At 41.0% G+C, this 8,965-nt stretch overlaps 4 protein-coding genes across 4 annotated transcripts; 3 read left to right on the forward strand and 1 right to left on the reverse strand.

Annotated features, from left to right (window-relative positions):
* Window positions 1-675: 675 nt before the first annotated feature.
* PHALS_07994 (camk camkl ampk protein kinase) lies at window positions 676-1,266 on the forward strand (the record flags this gene model as incomplete). The annotated part of the gene is made up of 4 exons (XM_024721553.1): window positions 676-754; window positions 821-962; window positions 1,029-1,122; window positions 1,186-1,266. 4 exons carry the CDS (start codon window positions 676-678, stop codon window positions 1,264-1,266), a joined length of 396 nt encoding a protein of 131 aa, XP_024586641.1.
* Window positions 1,267-1,468: 202 nt separating this feature from the next.
* PHALS_07995 (camk camkl ampk protein kinase) lies at window positions 1,469-2,734 on the forward strand (the record flags this gene model as incomplete). Its single annotated transcript, XM_024721554.1, has 4 exons — window positions 1,469-1,473; window positions 1,550-1,703; window positions 1,770-1,938; window positions 2,025-2,734. 4 exons carry the CDS (start codon window positions 1,469-1,471, stop codon window positions 2,732-2,734), a joined length of 1,038 nt encoding a protein of 345 aa, XP_024586642.1.
* A 1,938-nt stretch (window positions 2,735-4,672) lies between these two features.
* On the forward strand, window positions 4,673-5,899 carry PHALS_07996 (FYVE-FINGER-CONTAINING RAB5 EFFECTOR PROTEIN RABENOSYN-5-RELATED; the record flags this gene model as incomplete). Its single annotated transcript, XM_024721555.1, has 2 exons — window positions 4,673-5,725; window positions 5,792-5,899. The coding sequence occupies 2 exons, from the start codon at window positions 4,673-4,675 to the stop codon at window positions 5,897-5,899; spliced, it is 1,161 nt and encodes a 386-aa protein (XP_024586643.1).
* Window positions 5,900-6,314: 415 nt separating this feature from the next.
* Window positions 6,315-7,786, reverse strand: PHALS_07997 (serine hydroxymethyltransferase; the record flags this gene model as incomplete). The annotated part of the gene is made up of 2 exons (XM_024721558.1): window positions 6,315-7,700; window positions 7,778-7,786. 2 exons carry the CDS (start codon window positions 7,784-7,786, stop codon window positions 6,315-6,317), a joined length of 1,395 nt encoding a protein of 464 aa, XP_024586644.1.
* Window positions 7,787-8,965: the final 1,179 nt, after the last annotated feature.

An 8,965-nucleotide genomic window follows, 5' to 3' on the forward strand; every position in this document is an offset into this window, starting at 1 on the left:
AGGAATGGTCCTTGATTTGGGTTGGGTCATATGTGATAACAATAAAGATCTGCATACTAACTCTCTGAACGTAACTTTTCACTCTATTATTTCGATTAAATATCCAAAAAATGTCGCTAAGAAAAACAGAAAACAAGATTTTATCACTTTTGCACTATGTTAGAACTTTTCTAATGAGATTTTTGGATAAAAAATCATTACTAAGAAATTGCTACGCTCAACTTTGATTTTCTTAGAACGTAAACCATAGGGTACACTGTCTTGATATAACCAGTTCCGTCATTAACAAAAACATAAAAAAAATCCTTTTATCTCCGGAAGTATAAAATATTTCGCTTTTTTTTACTTCCCATCTTCTCAACTACATTTTTCTATATCTAGTTGACATATGTACTACATAGATAGTCAAACAAACATTGCTTAGCAATTTACAAGAGAATCATCAACACGCTTTCGATTACCCAAACTTTGTATGAGCACCATCATCATGAATTGCATGACAATGTGTAGTTTTAAGGAAATTTCCGTTTAATAAATGTCCCAATCATCCAAACGTAATGTTTTTTTTCTACCAACTAGAAAATCAGCAATAATGTCATAAAAATGAGGTGAAAGTTATTGTTCGTGTGGGCCACGCACAACTAGATAAAAGCGAGCAGTCTGTTCGTCGAGACCATGAGCGACATCCCCATCCAGTTAGGCCACTATCGTCTCGGCAAGACGCTTGGTATCGGTTCATTTGGCAAAGTCAAGCGTGAGCTCTATCACTTCATTTTTAGATCGCATTTTACTATTTACCTTCTCACGTCATTCCTTCTAGTGGCTCAACATGAAATCACAGGTCATAAAGTAGCAATCAAAATCCTTAATCGTCATAAAATTCGCAGTCTTGATATGAGTGAAAAAGTTCGACGTGAGATTACACTACTACGTAAAATGCGTCATCCTCATATTATTCGATTGTACGTATATGATTTCAAGATGATGAATAGGAGTAATACAATAATATGATTATGGTAATGTGATAGATATGAAGTGATTGATACACCAACAGATATTTTTATGGTACTCGAGTATATTGCAGGTGGAGAACTTTTTGATTACATCGTTTCTAAAGGCCGCGTAAGTATATCACTTCAGTTCGTTCATATTTATTTATTAATTTGTTTCTTTAGTTGTCACCAGAAGAAGCTCGTCACTTTTTTCATCAAATCATATCAGGAGTTGAATATTGTCATTTCCATCGTATTGTGCATCGTGATCTAAAACCTGAGAATTTACTATTAGATGCCGACAATAATATCAAAATCGCGGATTTTGGACTCTCTAATAGTATGGAAGATGGTGATTTTTTGCGAACATCATGTGGCTCGCCTAATTATGCAGCACCTGAAGTGATATCTGGAAGTTTATACGCTGGTCCAGAAGTTGATGTGTGGTCGTGTGGTGTTATTTTATACGCTCTGCTATGTGGTAGTTTACCATTTGATGACGAAAGTATACCGAATTTGTTTAAAAAGATTCGTGGTGGTATGTACTCGTTACCCAGTCATTTATCCGAGATGGCACGCGACCTTATCCCGCGAATGTTGGTGGTGGACCCTATGAAACGCATTACAATCCCAGAGATCCGACAACATCCATGGTTTCAAATTGATTTGCCTCCATATTTACAACATCCACCAGAGATTGTTGAACATCAGGTATACGATGCTTTGAATGATGACAAATTTTTAAAACCACTTATTGCATGGTGTTGCATCTTGTAGACGTTCAAAATTGATGAAGAATGTCTATCGCAATGTTTAGCCTTGAATTATGCTGCAAATGTCGGGCACGATCAACTTGTAGCATTGCTCACAAGACGAGAAAACCATCCGCTTCGAGTTGCGTATGAATTGATTTTGGATCACAAGAATGCAAAAATTCGCATTGATGGTACGCCTATCAACGTCAAAAGTTTTTTGATATGTTACTTTTGTATCGTCATATTACAATCTGAAGCTTTGAAATTGTCTTTGTAGAGTTGCGCGATGTACGCACAGTGAATAACAAGCCCAAGACGTTCTCGACTCCCGAACCAAGCACTTTGTTACTTCCTGGTAGAGGACCACTACCAATGGCGGCATCTCCATTAATCACACCATCGTCAGCACTTCAAGATGCTCGCAATTTTGGTGGACGTGGGATCAATATTCCAGGACAGGGCTCGCGACTGTCTACAGGTAGTGGTAATAGTATTCCTGGTTTTGATGACAGCCACAGCAATGCAGCGCCCACACCCAAACGACGACGATGGTATTTGGGTATACAGTCAAAGAAAGAACCAGCTCATGTCATGTCTGAAGTGTACAAGGCGCTTTTCGTGCTCCACTTTGAATGGAAAGTAGTAGCGCCGTACCGTGTTAAGTGTCGGTGGCAATCGCCAGGTGACGCTTCTACTCAACAGAGTGGTACCGCGATGAGTTCAAACGAGACGAAGCTTCAGCAACAGATGCAGCAAATCAAGATTGGACTGCAATTATACAAGGTCCAGCAGCATATTTACCTTCTCGACTTTCAACGGCTGGATGGTAATGCTTTTACGTATATGAATCTCTGTGCTCGTATCATTACGGAACTCAAGACTTTATCAGGGATTCGACCCCTTGCTAGTGGTCACGAGTTACGCTTCGGTAGCGACGGAAACGTCAATTCGGTGCACATGCACCAGCACATTCCGCACACTTCATAGCTTCTAACATTCCGATGCCATTCTTTCCATCGTCCATTTTAAATGTTGTGAGTTAGATATATACAAACCTTAAGAATTACTCGTAGTTGTCTACGATCCATGATGAAGACTCTAAACTTTGTTCGTGTGGATGTACGAAAGAAATCATAAGCTTTGTTAATGTTCCATCATGACTTTTGGATGTTGGCGACACTGCAAACATGCTAGTCACTTGTGCTTAGACCAAACTTCATTCTTTCAAATTGATACAACTTACTACATATGTCGTTTATTCCAGTGTCGAGCCGACAAATGACAAGTATTGTCACTGTCAAACTGCTCTCTATTTCCTCTCCCATTGTAACGTCTTCAATTCAATTCTTTTCTCTATACATCAAGGCGTTCATTGCATGTTAATCATGAATGTTCCACTTGACATCACTTTGCCTTCCTCAACTTCATAATGTAAAGCCGCTGGTTCATGGCTCGACAAAATAGCATGTCGCTTTCGAACCTTTAGCTGTTTATCATAAGCTTGACCTTTTAATCCACAGTAGAACTCATTCATTTTGGGTTTTTTCCACCTTGTCTTTATGTCTATTTGGACTCCTCTAGTATACAATTTAACCGACGTCTTCTCCTGTGTTTCCAATTTTTCATCATCTCCATTAAACTTTGTCGATATTAATTAGACTCACTTGCTGCGTTGATGATATACGAGATTTTGGTGAGCATTTGAGAAGTCTGCGTTCAGACCCTAGTGGCTAAAAGCGGCGACGCACGATTATTAACGACAGCAATTGATGCAAGTTTAGTATTATGTCAAGTTGGGTTTTTTGTACTAGTATGAGTTTCACTTGAAATATACTACACTGCTAATTACTATTTACAAACTATTTATTTGTTGAATATTGCAAGGGCTACAAACACTAACTTTGTTTTGTTCTCCAGTCCATGGAGTTTTCTAAGCTCACAGCAGTCGAAAATAAAATCGCGTCTCGATTCTCGACGTAATTTCGCTTCTTCATTCGGTTGCTATTTGGTATATACTCCTCATAGATTAGTGTTTAACGGTATTAGACGAAAGAAAAGACATTTCGGGTTTGAGCAAACGTAAGGATAGAACCAGAACGACAGAGCTGTCAATCCTCTACAAAGAGCACGAGAGCTGTAGATTGAAGGATAATACTGGTAAATAATACAAAGAAAGATAAGCTGGATTACAACTCCATCGCACGACCTTCAATAACGAGATCTAATTACGTGCATTCCCTCGCCTGGTGGATTGACAGATTGACAGCTGAACAAAAAGAATTTCTAAGGTGTTAACCAGAGAGAACAAATAAAAAAGTGTACCGTGGTATCTTTAATGTCACGAATGTGCCGATCGGACAACAGATACCAACGTACTTGCTTACTGTACAGCTTAATGACTTAAGGTTGGTTTCGAAGGTGTTTCATTGTACAATCGAATATCATTACTTCAACCAAAACCAGAAATAGTAATTTTTAATTGAAATACACAAACAATTCTGCACTTGTAATATCGAGAGTTACATTCTTAACTTCAGATAGAGTTGACGAAAAGACAAAATAGAGATTCATACGTCTACATTATTTCAAGATGAAGAAAGAAAGCACCAACGCACAGACCTAAGTCGCATGAAGCCAGACTATCATTACGCAAATCTTATAAGAAAAAACGAATTGGTCACTGTGGTGAGTGCGCTTGTAAGTGTTACGCCTCTGCCCTCACACACGAGCTCCACAAGTAAAAATTAAGTCTTTTGTCACATTTGTTATTTTGCTTTCAACAACTTAATCGTCAGAATTTTGACCAGCAAACGAGGTGAGAAAGCATTTAAAAACTTTCTTAATGAAATGAAAAGATGTTACAAACTTTGACGCTTGCTTCTGTATGCTTAAAGTGAAACTAGAGGGTCGGATCTACCTCCTACTATGTCCAAGAACGACTTAATGGTGGAGGCACTACCACAACTTCACTTATCAAATCTGGACATGAAAGCAATTCTTAAATTGTCGATAAGTATGCTCGAGATTAATCTCAAACAACGTAAGGAGCTCCGATTGACAAAAGATGGATTTCCGGATGCGCGGATTTGGCGAGAAGTACAACGCAAGGAAGGAATTCGAGTGTTTAAAGAATTTCAATCACCACGATCATTACCAAGTGGAAATAGTGCAGCGTGTATGCGAGCAGGGTTTGTCCAGCCAGAAAAATTGGGTCCGTCCTCTTTGCTAATGGTAGGAACAGTAGCTGGCAGTCTAAATGACGTCATGTACGAATGCATTGCCGTTAGTACCGATTCCATGCGAGCTCGGTCCAAATTCTTGCAAGATGGCGTCGAGAACTGCAAAGTGCTCACTTTTATGGAGAGTCCGTCGTCGAATGATCCATTTCATACACTTAGCGTGACATGGCGCCACTATTCTTTGTCAGAGCCAAGAGACTACACTTGTATTGAAGCTACAGGTTTAGTGCACAACGACAACGGTGAGCTTCTAGGATTTCATCTCATTCATTCGCTCGACTTTGCTCAATTGCCAGTATTTCGAAATTTTGGCGTAAAACGAGCCAATATGTCTGTTTGTTCTTTCTTTCGTCAGAAAACCACGTCACTTGTCGAATGCTACAGACGTGGCTACTTTGACTTTCACTCGACCAATAACATGTTAAACAACATTTCATTGCATACAATTTCGACGCAATGGTTGTCTATGACTCGGTGTGTCCAATGCGCTCAGATGAAAAAACTTACGTGGTGGATGCGAATGCGTACGGGCCGTGCATCCTTTGCTAGTAGCAATCCAAGTATCAGTCCAACATCTTCCAGTCATGACATGATCCTACAGCGCACTCGTCCTCGTATTACATCAGGAACACGTTGTTCTGTTTGTCTCCGAACTTTTGGTGGCTTTTTACGAACAATGCCGCGAATTTGTGCTTGCTGTGCCGATAGCGTTTGCAAGCGATGCTGTGTCAAAAAGCAAGTGTGTGTCGTGTCATCACACAATCGGAGCAAAATTAATGACACCAAACTGATTTTTTGTGTGCAGTGTATTGCTGATGCATCCAGGAGTGATGCTGCGGTTGTTCTTCGCGAAGAATTTCTGGAACTTCAAACAGTGACCGCCTCTGATGAAGATAAGAATAGCGAAGAATGAGAGAAAATATGTATAGGGCGTTGAAAGAGGTGGACTTTGTTTTTTGTAGCATGTTAGTAACACACAAAATCATATTCAGTCTAATATGATCTAATCAATAATTTCGATACATATATGGTTGATAAAAATGTTGAACATTTGTTCATTTTTTATTATTTGCGATGTGATAGAATTAATGCGAACACGACTAATTGGAAGAATTTCACGCGCAAAACGCATTAATAGCTTCACTAATACAGGAAGCCTTGAATATGAGACTTAAAGATATGTATGTTCGATATACACAAAACAAAGTACAAGAAAACAAATTCAGTTCTGGACTGGCAAGGTGCGTCAAAATGCAGCTCCCAGTTGCAGAGTAACTTTATAAAACGGTATCGCTTGACCATAGGAAGAGCAAGATGTTAAGGTTAACTTATTCCTCAATAGTTTTGTTGCGCATCTCGGAGACCTTAAAGCCAGGCATTTCAAACGATGTGGCAAGAGCATTGACGTCGCGACGCAATTGCTTAACACCCTCGTGAGCTTCAGCGCTCTTGACAAAATCCACAAGTTTTTTACCACTTGACGACTGGATTTCTATGCACAGCTTCACAGCACGATCAAGAAACTCGGCAATCTTGACAAATTCTGCCTCCTTGAACCCACGACTTGTCAAAGCAGGCGTGCCAACACGCACACCACCAGGAGTCAGAGCGCTGCGGTCGCCTAGCACTGCGTTTTTGTTCAGCGTAATGCAAACCATGTCGCACAGCTTCTCAAGCTTGGAGCCTGTAACACCCTGAGGACGCAAATCCCACAGGATCAAGTGATTATCAGTGCCGCCCGTACACATCGAATACCCGAAATCAGTAAGCGTCTTGGCCAAAATTTTGGCATTGGCCTTAAGCTGCTGCACATATTTTTTAAAATCCGGTGTCTGCACTTCCTTAAGCTGCGCAGCAATGCCAGCAATCTGGTGCTCATGTGGACCACCCTGAAGAGCAGGGAAGACTGCGTTGTTAATACGAGCCTCAAACTTCCGCTCGTCACGACGGAAAAAGATCATACCAGCACGAGGTCCACGCAGTGACTTGTGCGTTGTCGTAGTCACAATGTCGCAGTAATCAAAAGGACTAGCATGTTCTTTTGTGACAACGAGACCACTGTAGTGAGCCATATCGCACATGAGTAAAGCTCCGTTGTCATCGGCAATCTTGCGGAAAGCAGCATAGTCCCAATCACGCGGGTAGGCACTGCCACCACAGATGATCATCGCAGGTTTGAAAAGAGCGGCTAGTTCAGCAAGCTTTTCAAAGTCGATAAGACCAGTGTCAGCGTTTACACGGTACGGCAATGACTCGAAATACACGGACGTGGCAGACACAGCCTTACGCGTGTTCTCGGCTTTTGAATACGTGTAAAACCCGTGAGTGAGATGACCTCCACTTGGAAGGTCCAGACCCATGATACGGTCGTGTGGGCGTAACAAGGCCGTGTAAACCGCAAAGTTGGCAGGCGACCCTGAGTACGGCTGCACATTAACACCCCACTTTTCTGCGTCTAGATCGTATGCCGTAAGAGCACGCTGCTGACACAAAATCTCAATTTTATCGATAACTTCGTTGCCACCGTAATAGCGCGCGTTCGGCAAACCTTCTGCGTACTTGTTAGTAAGGCACGAACCGAGACAATCCATTACAGCACGCGAGGTAAAATTTTCCGAGGCAATAAGTTCCAAGCATTTCCACTGTCGATTCTTCTCGGCCTCGATAAGGTTGAAGATCTCCGGGTCCTGCTCTTCAAGAGTAGCGTTGTTGGCCTAGTGATTATACACAAGCAATATGTAAATAAATACATAGATAGAGCGTCAATCCATAAATGAAACGATAGACGTACGATAACCATATTAGACCGAGTGTGTGAGGAGTGAGCGACTTGGTCAGGATGAAGTCGAATGCGGAGTGAATAGATCGTCACTCATTACCTTCCATTCGATTTTGTATAAAATGATAAAGTTATGCTTTATGACAGATAAAACTGAGGTTACTAGCTGTTATTGTAGGCACGATGTAAAGTACAATATCAAATATGAAGACCTAGACCAGTCAAATTTACACTTTTAAGTAAAAGTTGTTAGAGATTTTCATTGGTTCATACGGCGACACAAAATTACAAAAGCATTTTATGAGATGATCAAAATAGTCTATTTTACTTTATATAAACAACGTGACCTTGTTGTGAATGTGGTTCTCCTTGCTATTTAATATCAGCTTGTCAATGTGTTTCGACAAAGCCAAATCTATTGTTTTGCCATATGAAGTTCTCGTGTAGAGAGGGTCACTTGCTCCACTGTGCCTTAAAAAAACGCATATTGCATGTTCTAGGCCCCATCAAGTGCCATCAATACACCAAGAAACGAAGTGCGAAGGATTTGAGCTGAGTCTGCACAAATCTTGACGCGAACAATAATCGAAGCTCTTGGGTGAAGCGACTGATGCTTCAGTGAGAGGTAGGAGGTGTGATGTGCACACATTAAGCGCATCGAAGCACGAGTCAAATAATTCAATAACTTCGCACATGTGCTGAATAGACCGATTGGCATGCTCAAATCAGAGCAATAGCCTGGGCATTAAAAGTTTCTGGACCAAAATGAGGCATGTGCGCGGTCGATTCCCAGCCTAAAAATCTTTGACATGCTTCGACGCGCGCTGGTCTTTCTGCGTTGTGTTGAAGACGTACGACCAAATCTTTTGCGACCTCGAGAGGTTTTAGCTGCCTCGATTTTTCTTGACGACAGGAGTTAACACATTGATTGATCAGTCAACGGCAGTCATTCACGATTTACTCGAGGCAAATTGACTGCTTATGAACCGACTCAAACCTCAAGAAGTTGAATCGTGGGTTGTTAGCCACATGCTATGCATTTTATCAATGTAGGAAAAAACGAAACATGTTCAAACCAGACGGATTGTTAAATATATCCGTCCTGGATTGTTGAAGAGATGCTTTTTTCAACACCTTGGTGAGGCCTTGCGACAACTGCTTGTACGCTAGTCAATGCGGACTCTTAGAGTCAAATATTTT

The sequence above is a fragment of the Plasmopara halstedii genome (assembly GCF_900000015.1).
Source record: "Plasmopara halstedii genome assembly, contig: Scaffold_3120, whole genome shotgun sequence".
NCBI lineage: Eukaryota > Oomycota > Peronosporomycetes > Peronosporales > Peronosporaceae > Plasmopara > Plasmopara halstedii.